Raw genomic sequence first — 13,430 nt, forward strand, 5'->3', positions numbered from 1 at the left:
GTTATAAACATTTTTGAGTCAACATATTCATGATTCTACCTGTTTCTTCAATAATTTTTATTTTGTATTTTAACACTAATATCAATTCCATATTTAATAATTTTTCACTTGAAGTATTGTTTGAATGTAACATTTGTATCTTTTGATTAATTTGTTCCTCCCGTGTTGTTGAGACATGACGCGGAATTGCATTTAACAGAAAGTACCTACTCGCTAGAAGAACTCATACTTTATACGTTTATTATCCAATTAACAACTTGCCCCATTTTCGCATCCTCCGGAACACGATTGTTCCAGAATACACATCAAGTCTTCCCAGTACTCGCCAAGTACCGACATTTTTGTATTCTTATATTTTTTTTCTCAAACATATCAATCGATATATTTTGTAAATTTTTATTTGATTAATATAGTTATAAAAAAAATACAATTTAATTAGTTAGCTACGCATATCTAATAAAAAAAAAATCTAGTTACGCTGCGCCTCTTCAAAAAAGAGACTAAGCTCTTGTGCTTGGAGAGGGACTAACAATCAATATTTATTTATATTACTTAAGGCCTATCTCGCAATAATATAATTCATTAAGCGGTCGGCTGCTCTGAGAGCCCATTTTTTTAGAAAACCATAAATTTATTTTGAAGAAAACTTATTTATTCATTACAAAAACTAGATAAAAAAAATCAATTACATCAAATTTTACCTGGGGTTAAAGAAAATTAAGATTATCGAATACAGGGATGTATTAAGGATGTACCTACAGTATTTTTGTGTTTTTTTGTGTGGACTTTTCTTTAAGTATTTAACATATTCTTTTTTATACATCCGTAGGAAGGTTATTAAAATATTTGATTCACAAATATTTGAGTAGTGTGGTTCTCAGTCATGGGTAGAATGGTGAACGTTGCACGTGTGTAAAGTGATCACTTAATCAGGCTTTGTAGCCTGGTCATAAGACCTGTAATACCCAGGCTTCCATATTCTTCTTCATCTATATTGAGATGTCAAAATGTAATAAAACATGGTTCAACCCTTAAAAACAAGTCACTTAACACTATGAACACTCAAAGAGCGCCTTACAAATACCGTTTGTGGAATGGGAGTTCTTGATATTCGTCACTCCTTTCAAGAACGTCATAAATCAAAATACTCGATTTTTCAGAAGAACGATTTTAAAGTTTAAAAATATAATGCGATATATTAAAAAATAAATATCAAGCTACTTATTAAACTTTTTTTATAAAACCTGAAGGTTTTTCTCCACTTGAAAAATATTTAGTGTATTTCAAAAAACAATTAAACAATACCTTTTCTTCAAAATGCAAAAACAAAACTTTCAGCCCTGTAGCGGGTAAATATTAAGTTTAAAAGATTTATATTATCCACTGACACTTCGTGATGGAATTGCATTTTTAATATATTATTAGATTAAAACCAATATTTTTAGCTTTTCCACTTTATTTTTATTTGACCAGCGACCTGGTTTCGTCGTAACGATGAAACCCGGTCGCTGGTCAAATAAAAATAAAGTGGAAAAGCTAAAAATATTGGTTTTAATCTAATAATATAATATTAAGTTTAAAATATGCCGCTTTTGCTGGGATATAGTACATTTTCTGGGCATTTCGAAAACATGCGCAACTGAAAAATTACGATTTTTGATTTATGACGTTCTTGAAAGGAGTGAGTGATATCACAATTACATATTTCTTAATGTTTTGCACTGGAGAAAGTGGTTGAAATGGTGTGTTTAATATCAACACTTATATGTATGAGTACGTAGCAGAATTACTGCTCAGCTTAGCGTGAGATCCTCGGCTGACCCCTGTGACTCCAACTTCCCGCTGTCTTCCGTTCACATGCACTTCCTTGAGGAAATGTACAAGAATGTTCAATTATTAAAATATTTTTTGATTTACATTTGCATTGATAAAATGCAAACTTATTTCGCTATTGGTGATGAGATTCCTGAATGTAGAATGAAAAGAGTCTGAATGAATTTAAAAAGAAAAGTTTTATAAAAAGAAGATCTGCAAAACCTTGTACGAAGGTGCACTTCTTACAAGAAGATGTAAATACTTACTTACTTCAACCTTCTTCTTATGTCCAGAATTGAACGAAGGCCTCCCTCTTGGACTTCCACAGTATTTACGATGTAAATTAAATGTAAATAATAGTTCGTATTAAATGTAATATAAGCTAAGTAAAGAAGTACAAATAAAATTACTTTTTTTTATTTTTTTACAAAAATGTTAATAATATAATTATATAACCACTCACCGAGATTTTTATGTCTACCGGTTTCGAGACGTACACGTCTCTTTGTCAGGACAATCACTATTAGAGCATGCAAACAATACCACCATAGTGATTGTCCTGACGAAGAGACGGGTACGTCTCGAAACCGGTAGACATAAAAATCTCGGTGAGTGGTTAAATACTAATATTATTAACATTTTTGTAAAAAAATAAATAAGTAAAAATGACTAACCACAAAGTAAATGCTTTAAATATTAATAATATCGAGAATATACAAATAAAATTGTTTGAAATACAAATAAAATAGTTGTATATATTTTTGTTATTTTGAATTGTTGCAGATAATTCTGGCGGACGAGTGCACGGAGGCGGAGGGCCGCGCCTGGCACATGAAGCACTTCGCGTGCCTCGAATGCGACCGGCAGCTGGGCGGCCAGCGCTACATCATGCGCGACCAGCGGCCCTACTGCCTGGACTGCTTTGACGCCATGTTCGCCGAGTACTGCGACTCCTGCGGCGAGCCCATCGGCGTGGACCAGGGCCAGATGTCGCACGAGGGCCAGCACTGGCACGCGGCCGAGCGCTGCTTCTGCTGCCACACCTGCCGCGCCTCGCTGCTCGGCCGGCCCTTCCTGCCGCGCAAGGGGGCCATCTACTGCTCCATCGCGTGCTCCAAGGGCGAGCCGCCCACACCCTCGGACTCCTCCGGCCCCAGGGCCCGCCCCCCTAGACCCCCGCGTACCAGACCGCCACCGTCACCGCCTGGAGAAGCTCTACCAGGCCCCGTGCGGTCGCCAGCTCACGTGTCTCTCAGGAGCCCCACGCCTATGCGATCTCCCAAAATGGGAAGAAGAGCTCTCCAGAGATCTCCTAGACCTACTATTTGCTCTAGCCCCATAGGTATTGAAACCCCACCGCCCGCTGAAACTTACACAGCAAGAGCGGAGTTCGCTTACTCCCAAAATGACGAAGACGCTCCTTGTTCTACTCCGTGCGTAGAATCTATGCCACCTAGCGAACCTCCTGAATCTCCTCCCTCTAGCCCACCTCCCACCCCGCCTCCACCACCTAGTACACCCCCTGTACCCCCACCACCGCCAGCGCCAGCATGCTCCTTCGTCCCGGGACACAGCAAAAGCCTCGACAGAGTACTTCTAGAGAGAGAACATAGCGCCGAAGAAGAATGGCATGCGTCCAGAGACAAGAGAAGAGACCCGCTGCAGATGGAGACGCTAGCGGACGCTCTCAAATGGGAGGAAGGCAGACAAAACGGGCCTCAAACGGGATCCATGCCCGAGTTAACGAGAAGTCCTGCGCCAGGGAAAGTAATGGATATTTCTCCCGCGAAGGCTCCTCGTACACCGAAAGGTAGAGCTAACCTGAGCGTAAGATTCCAAGGAGACGACAACAAGGGGTTCGAAGGAGATGACGACCGTGACGGGTGCTCGCGAGAGTCCCGGCACCGCGGGCTGGGGCTCCCGAGAGTCCCGGGAGGCCCAGCCAGGGACGACGACTGCTGCTCCACGTGCTCGAGCAGCTCGAGCAGCGACGACCTGTACTCGCTGCCGTCGCGGCGCGCATGCGGCGGCGTGCGGATAGCGTACGTGCCCAACGATTCGGTGGCGGCGGCGCGGCTGCGGCCCGCGCGGGGCTCCCGGGCGCCCGCGGGGGCGCAGGGGGCGCTGCGCCCGCAGGACGAGCGCTGCATCCTCTCCTGATGGCGTAGTGCCGCACGCCTGACCGCCTTGTTATAGCGCCAGCCCAAATATAAACGACTTTACCAGTAGAAAATATATTTCTCCTGACACCGATAAATTATTACTTTAGCCGCGATGTAATTTAATGTATATTTTTGTATTCAAAATATTTTCATTACTTTAAAAAAAATAAACACTTTGGTAATACAGCTGATTGTGTTTTATTTTATTATACACGACTAGTTTCGAAAACTACAGATGTTTACATCTACAGGTGAATAGTAAAACTAACGAGCAAAAGTTTGTAGTTTTCGAAACAAGTCAAAATAAATTGAATAAAACTCATTAAGTGGTTTTACACAAGTGTTATTTTTTTTAAATACATGTCACTCCACATAGTTGATGCCGAATCAATAAATATACAAAAATATTTTCATTAATTGATTCGGCAGTCACTTTGTGGTAATATCTATCCATTTTTATTCAAGTTTTTCTCAGTAAATAACACTATTTGGTATTTACTATGAAAAACTTTAATTTAAAATCAAAAATATTTGATTAAAACCCTTTTTTATATTTTTCATTTCTAATTTAGTTAATTACGCAAATTTTATTTATTTGTAAAAAAGATAAGGGAATCTTGTTTTACAAAATATAATTAAAAATAATTATTTTAATTTTATCCAATACTGTGTATCTGATTTGATATTTTCCAACGTAGTACAAATTACAAATGTATTTTTTTAATTTAAAGTAATACTCATAAGTAGAAATTCATATTAAATAATTTTAATAATAAGTTTATTTTGTACAAATTTGTTTAAATTTTATAACACCTACTTGTTTTCAGATTAAGTTAAAATGTAAACAAAATATTGAGGCTTTTGTAAAAATCATAATGTAAAATTTACACATTCATGTAAATGTTGAACCCTTTCGGATAATGTTGCTTTTGTGTGACGCCCTTGAATGCCATTATAATCCATGGGGCAACCCTGTATTCCTATATAATATAAATATAATAATGTAATATGTATTGTGCTTCCAATAGAATGATAATTCACTAATAATATGTCAACAATTTTGCAAGCTGCGACTGATAGGATTCATCAAAATGTTTTGAAACGTCATTTAAATCATTTGTCAACATAATAATTTCGGATCGAATATTCTTTCCCATAATGTATTCATATAATTTGTATGAATACTGGTATATGTAAAAATGAAATACTTTTATGTTATTTTTTTCATTTATTTCTTTTATTGATTCGACTAAAGTCGTCACTATAAACTTATGACTTGACACATACACTTGTTCATCATTCTTTAGAAGTTTAAACAGCAAGGCATTGATTCAAGAAAATGAATTCACATTCTTTAAAAATACTCGTTTATCAAGAAACCAGGTGTTTTATCCTAAATACTTCGAAAACATTATAAATTTACCACTGTCCTTTTCAAAAAAATAAGTACACAATTATACTGTAATTTTACATGATTCCAAGTTATTAAGCAGAAACTCATTTATAATTAAATGTAACTTTGTTTTAAAATCAGTATAAATATTTTATTATAACTTAATTATATTGTCTACCGATTTCGAAGCTAACCGCTTCTTTATCAAGACTGATTGTTCAGTCAAAACAAAGTTACATTTTAATTATAAAATGGAAAATCACAAAGTTAGTGCTTCAAATATAAATTATATGGAAACTCTTTTATTTGTGTGCAAGGTCCGAGAATCCTGGATTATATTCACATACTTAAGACCCGCCTGAAATCATGATTTTAATTTTTTATGTAGCTTATAATTTAACTTATTATTTTATTTACTGTTGTATTTTGAATGTGTCCAAATATTTCACAATTTTCGCAATCTAAGAAAATATTTTGTACTTTTTTTTAACGCCGAAATAAAAAAAAAATCATCGAAATAAAACATACGCAACTTTGATTTACGTTGTGTCATTACCGCCTAGACTTGAATGGTAATGGTTGTATCCGTCCAAACTATGAAAAAAATTAACAGCTGTTAAATTCTGACAGAAAATGTACATTATTTTTCTTCTTATTTTTTTATATTTTTCACGAGTTGTCTGAAAGCTAGCTAGAAAAGGAAAATAAATCGATGTGCGACGTCATATTAATATGTAATATCTAACTGAGCAATTCAATTTACATAAATGAGAATTCCTTTTTTGTTGATTCTGCATAAAATATGATATTCTCATTACTATAATCAGATTTCCAATACCGAAAAAACAGTGTGAAATATTTTAATAACACAATTTTGAGAATTTTAATTTTAGGTGTCGCATATCAGTGCATAAATTAAATTTTATTCTAAATACATATCATTTGGTTAAATTTAAATATATTCATAACGCATCGCAAAGCAAAATATTGAAAAAGGATAAATGACGTGGCACGTGTAAAACTGGTACTATGCATGACTATTTTTCTTTATATTATAAGATTAATGTGTTCATACATCACAACGACATATTTTCGTGTTTTAAAATTCGCAATAATTAATTTTTCTCTTGTTTGAGAGTTATTGCTAATAATTGATATATGTACGATTATAAAAATATGAATGGTGTACTGCAATACTGTTGAAGGTCTAATCGACGTGGATATGAATTGTTTGCTATTAAACTCTTTACTTCACATTTTTTTAATAATTATTTAATTTGATTCCAGAAATACAACGATAGAAAAATATATTAAATAATATACATACTTCGTTAATATACACATGTGATAAGAAAATCAAACCACTTTTTTTAACGTACAATTCAATTATTTTTAAATACATATCTATCATTAACACATTAAAAAATCAACTGTCAACTTTCATTCATAACAATATATATTAAAACACGGGTTTCCAACGTTTTTGGCCCAGTACTCTTAACAAAAAAAATCTGACTACGGAGCGAATGAAATTGCTATTATAGAAAATCCCCTGACAGAAAGGGGAAATAATATCTATATTTTTTTCAACATTGCCCCCTCCGTTCACCTCAGGCACTTATTACCCCCTTAGAAGACCACTCATAAGTCCACTGTGGGGCGGTACAGTCCCAATTATAAACCTTTTCTTTAACATGTAAATTTTAACAATCAAAATACATTATTGGATATTTCTGGAGCCTTTCGAAATGTTAGAAGAGCAAATATCGTATTGGACCTATAGCTTCATTAAAGTAGACCAATGATAAGTTTTATTTTTACATGGAAGGACTTTTTACTCGCCATTTATTTCAGTAAATTCATATTTTATTTTTACTAATGTAAATATCATAAAACAAATTAGTATATCAGCCTAAATGTGCTTTATATCGCAGAGCTTGTATAAATTGTATAGAAGATAACTTGTAATTAATATTTTATTTTAATACTTGTTCATTATTCTACGTGGAGAATAAAACGTTGTTTTTCTTTATATTTAAAATATATTTCCTTACTTGTTATTATTTAACAATACGTATGAATAGTAATTTAATACAAAAATGTATAATTTTATAGGACTGTATCGAGAATTTTGTACAAAATATTTGCCAATTTAGTATATAAATAAAGGAAATTGCCAATTCTTTTGTGTTTTATTTACTTATATCTTATACGTATTATTTATTGATTCGGCATTAACTTTATGGAATAATATGTTGATTGTTTACTTGTTACAAGTATTATTACCTACCAGTTATTTTAGGCTTAGATGTGGAAGGAAATGAACAGACAGAATCCAAGTAGAGGTCAATAGATACTAATTGTATTTAAATAATAATAAATAAATATAGTAATAATATAGTAACTAAATAAACCGAGTTTATCGACTCATTATTATATGAAATCGCTGAGGCGATAATTTATTGTATAATAATGTAACTTTTCGTTTATTTGTATGAAGCCCATTATGTATTTTTATGACAAAAAAGTTTCAATCGATATCATTTTTATTCTCAACCTCGGTAGACCCCTAAAATATTACCAGCACCCGGGGGGGGCCCACACACACACAGGGCTGGATGCGATCACAAAACAAACTTTACACCAGAGGCAGTATTTATTTTATTCAAATATATGAAAAATAATATTTGTTTTTAATACTTATTCATTTTTATTTTTGTTACTCACAAATGTATTTTATAATTTTAAGTAAAAACACACAAAGTACTTAAGAGGTGTGTAATAAACTGATAAAAATGAGGAAAAATTGGAAAGTGGTAGACACATTTTTTTAATACTTTTTTAATAATAATTTGAATTTTCACACGGGACGTTAAATTTTTTTCGTCAATAATTATTGCGTATTAGCAGGAAACGATCCCGCGAACTGGAGATAGTTCTGCAATCGACCGTCTATCCAAGTACACCACGATGACTGTCGATAATTAACATACACACCATGTTTTAGGGGAAGACAACGAAAATTTTAAAAAATGTAGGATTTTTTCTGAAAAAACTATTAAATACATGTATTATACGTTTGAAAAAATATTAATACAGACAATATTACGTGACATTCTGCAGTCACTTTGCGGTAATATCTATATATTATTAATTAAAGTTTTAGTTGGTAAGTATCACTTTTCTTAAAAGCATCGAAACACGTGTCATAATGGATTTTAAGAAAAAGTGATGTTTAAATTTAAGTCAAACTTCAATTTTAAAAAGACGTTTCAAGATTCTAGTCATCCAGAGCAAATGAGCTGGTTTTCCAACTACTCAGAGAATTTTTTTTTTTTAAATGTGGCAAAAGGGCAATAAAATATTCAATCCGGCTCTGCCTCCACCCTTTAACACATACCACCCCGGAGCGGAATAATAATTATTACCAATTTCAAATTATTACAGTACGGGAAAACCTGCCTGCCTTCATGTATAGAATTTGTCGCCCACTTGATATTTTCTTTAGTAATTTTTTCGCCAGTTCATACCGCAGTAATTTCATTTCTTCCGTGAAACGAATAAACCGAGCATAGTATTTGACATTGAATGCGAATATTTGAACGCCAACACTGTTTAGGAATTTTTCACACATTGTTAGAAATGTTTCAAGGATAAAATCTCTTTCAATTCATTGAACCCAGTTTTCGCAACCGTGTAGACATATGTTATTATTTTATGTATTAATTTTTAAATCAAACACAGATTTTTTGAGTCTGCTAAGTTGTATTTTATTAACAAAAACACATTAAAAAATAATATTGTGACAATTGTTTCGCCTTGTTATGGCATTATCAAACGAATGTATATATCATCAAATGGACTGACGGTCCTTATTCAAAATAAATTCCAATATCACATATAAAAATGTTATACCTTAAAATATATCAGTTAGCTTGTGTTATGAAAAAAAAGCCGTTGTGAAACAAAAATAAAATTATAATTATTTTTGTTATTTGCACTTATGTTTAATACAAAATAAGTTCAAATAACACATATAAAAATGCAATACCTAAAAATATACCAGTAAAGTTGATATTTTGAAAAAGGGCTATTTTAAAACGAAAATAAAATTACATAAAAAAAAAGTAACTAACCATCACGCCGCTTCTTCGCAGGGGTAGGCAGAGAGAATAGAGCGCCACACCACTCTGTCCTTGCAAACATTCTTCGCCTCTTCCACGTTCATGCATCTCCTCATACATACCCGCCGATTGTTACGACTCCTAACCTGACCACTTTCAAGTATTTGGCATACCTGATCGTGCCAAGTTTTTCTCGGTCTTCCTCTGCTTCTTTTCCCGCTAACATTCGCCTCATAAATTTGTTTTACCGTTCTTTCCTCACTCATTCGTTCTACATGTCCAAACCATCTCAACACACCTTTCTTAATTTTATCGATAACGCTTATCTCAGCTTTGTATTCCTTCCTTATTTCACTATTCGTACATCTATCATACATCGTTTTGTCGCACATTCTTCTGAGAGATCGCATTTCGACTGCATTCAGTCTACTTTCATCCAATTAAAACTACTTTCATAAAATTACATAATTTGTACAATTTGCATATAAAATAAGTATACATCTTTTTTTAAAGATATCGGAAACCGAGTATATTTCAGAAAAGTCGATATTACGAAACAAGTCCATTTTAAAATAATAAAAAAATTGCAATTTTTGTATACAAAATATGTTTACGTATAAAAAAAATGTAACATCTAAAAATATACATACATCAGTAAAGTAGAAATTATGAATCGGGACCATTTTAAAACAAAAATAAAATTACAAAATTAGCCCTTTTAAAAAGATTATATTACGATAAGGTTGTTACCGCAAACACTTAAATCATAAATATTTTAAAAAGCATGTTCCATTAATCTATGTATATGAATGTACTAATTTTCTCTCTTAAGATAAAATCTACCTACAAATTATTACATTCCTGAAAAAGCTATCACCATAAGGCCGTGAAAATCCAAATTTAACCCTGCAAAAATCATATACAATTAATTTAATTCTATTTCTATTAGTGTCGCGTTGTTTTAAAAAAAAAAAAAAAAAAAAAAAAAAACGTCTGGAGTGTTTTTATTTTGTTGAGTAAGAAAATTATCGGGTATTTTAAATTGAATATTCTCATGCAATTTTCTGAGGCCATATTGGTATTACTTTGCGCTTTTACCCATATCGCTCACTCCTTTCAAGAACGTCATAAATCAAAAAAATTGATTTTTCAGGAGAACGTTTTTAAAGTTCAAACATAAAATACAGTGTATTAAAAATAAATATCAAGCCACTTATTTAACTTTTTACTGTGCAATAGATCTTTTTAGGTAAAACCTGAATATTATTTCTCCATTTGAAAAATATTTAGTATATTTAAAAAAATAATTAAACAATACCTTTTTTTCAAAATGCAAAAATAACACTTTCTGCCCTGTAGCGGGTAAATATTAAGTTAAAAATATGCCGCTTTTGCTGGGATATAGTACATTTTCTGGGCATTACGAAAACATGCACAACTCAAAATTGTCGATTTTTTATTTATGACGTTCTTGAAAGGAGTGAGCGATATAAGTAAATGTGTAGTACGAGCGGAGCGGCGTACACTACCATTTACGATCGATCTATGAATTATAGTTATTTGTGGTTGAACCAAGTCAACTTCGTCGCTGAGCTGACATCAAAATGCTGAAAAATCAATTAAATGCCTCATATATCATGTTAATCGAAAAAACACACTGAAAATATTTAAAAAAACACTTATAAAATAAGATAAATTATATCACCCACAAACATGAATAATAAATATTAAGTGTAAGTCCCTCTTCAAGCACAAGAGTTTAATCTCTTTATTGAAGAGAACAGCGAAACTAATTTTACGATTGTCATAAGTAGAAATGTCTAGCAAATGAATTAAATTAGTAAAACTATTATTGTAACTAAGGTAAACGCCCCTAACACTGACCTAGCCCCTATTACTGACATATTTCAAAGTAACTACAGATAATAAGACACTGGTTCAATTATTACTAATTTTTTATATTGCCAACAGTGTAGCCATGCGTGTGTTATATGATGACAATGTTTTACTGTCAATATTTTGATTTTTCATATTTGAAATGTCAGTATAGTTTGGACATCTGGCAAGTATATTAAATAAATTAAATAAAAATTTAACCATAACAAAAATAAAATAAATAAAAATTTTAAAATATGAACAAATTAAAGTAACACAGTAATGGTTGAATCAAGAGCGCACACTCAAAACTTAATCAAAGTATATGCAATATCTAGCTAATTAACTGGCCCCTAATATTACATACATACATAGCTAATTGGTGCATAGGGCACTGCGTCAGAACGACGTGAAGTCAACACCTTTGTGGCCATTTGAAGGCAGGATACTACGCTACAGTTTCACAAATAAAGTAGCATATGTTTAATTGAATGCAGATAACCTTCATTTGAAGGAGTTCAGAGTAACGGTCATTACTGATATATTATGACTAAAGCACTCAAAGTTACATACCCATACTCGTCAAGCTAGTGAAAGTTAACGCGAAAATGTACAAGCCTCTTGAGTTAATATTCTTCTTATCCTTATCCACACCTAATGGTGCATAGGGCACTGCATCCTATAGAAGCTTAGAACAATTAAAATAATAATAAATAAAACCCTTATCCGCACCCCAATGGTGCATAGGGCACTGCGTCATATAAACGCAGTGTTATCTTGATCGTTTTACACATGAAGGAAAGGTGATCAGCCCTCCGCTTCAGGTACCAGTCCAGGGTAATATTTAATAAAATTACAGTGAAAAAATCACTCATATTTATTTTACCCCCCCTGGGAATCGAACCCGGGACCTCCAGAACGGTAGCCGAGAAATTACTAGAAAAATTACTGATATTTATTTCGGCCCTCCTGAGATTCGAACCCGGGGCCTAACATGCTAACCACTACAATATTAAATGAACTACTAGCAGTTATAATATTAGCTATTGCAAAATAAATAAATAAAAGATTTCGTTTTTGAATTGGTCTGGGTGTTTGTGTAGTATTTTTCACATTTACCTTCCCCGTCGTTACATCCTACCTGCAGACAAGCCTCTGAAAGTAGAGGCTTTGCGAGTTATTCCTTTAACACGGTGATTGCCGGTCACGCGTATACGCGTGATCCAGCCCGTCATCCGATGGCCGATCACGCTTTAACGCGTGATAAATATTTACATTATGTTAAATCTACATAGATAAAATATTAAAATACATTATGTTAAACCTAAGTAGATAAAAACTGAAGTTTGTCGGCCTGAAAGGCTAGATTTCAGGAGACGGCCAAAGCATAACTTTTCTTTTGACTTGCTTATATATATATATATATATATATATATATATATATATATATATATATATATATATATATATATATATATATATATATATATATATATATATATATATATATATATATATATATATATATATACATACATATATATATATATATATATATATATATATATATATATATATATATATATATATATATATATATATATATATATATATATATATAATTATGATTTCGCCGTATCCTGAAATCTAGCTTTTCAGGCCGGCATTCAACGTGTCAAAGAAGAAAAAAAACTATTTAATTATATTTTTCAACATGTTATTTATTTAATCAAAGTGAAATTTTTCAGTTCGACTTTCCATTCAGAAAATTAGCTTTCTTTCAAATAAATATTTTTTTTCAAATAATCGGTCATCGCCCCAGCTTTTTCCTATCGTGTACTCAGCTAGCGAACAAATCTTGAATCTACAAAAATATTTTATATTGAAATGTAATCATCGGATTTGGAACGGAACAAAGGGTGTTTCCGCACGATTCTCCCGACGCGTGGATTGTCGAACGCCATGGTATTCTCCGAATGGCGTGATTTTTACCATAAATGGCAATTAATAAACACCCCCGCCCCGTAAATTAATGACACAATCTAGTACTTACACTTACCC

At 32.8% G+C, this 13,430-nt stretch overlaps 1 protein-coding gene across 1 annotated transcript in view; it reads left to right on the forward strand.

The window, feature by feature from the left end:
- Window positions 1-6,079, forward strand: part of LOC148303952 (uncharacterized) — a 225,301-nt gene extending 219,222 nt beyond the window's left edge. The window contains exon 6 of the mRNA XM_088269087.1: window positions 2,599-6,079. Coding sequence (XP_088125213.1) covers window positions 2,599-3,975 — 1,377 coding nt within the window. The 3' untranslated portion in view covers window positions 3,976-6,079. The remainder of the gene's footprint in view (window positions 1-2,598) is intronic.
- Window positions 6,080-13,430: the final 7,351 nt, after the last annotated feature.

This window comes from Brachycentrus maculatus, unplaced genomic scaffold, assembly GCF_059751285.1.
Source record: "Brachycentrus maculatus isolate JH-2025_06_01 unplaced genomic scaffold, ASM5975128v1 h1tg000337l, whole genome shotgun sequence".
Taxonomy (NCBI): Eukaryota; Metazoa; Arthropoda; class Insecta; order Trichoptera; family Brachycentridae; genus Brachycentrus; species Brachycentrus maculatus.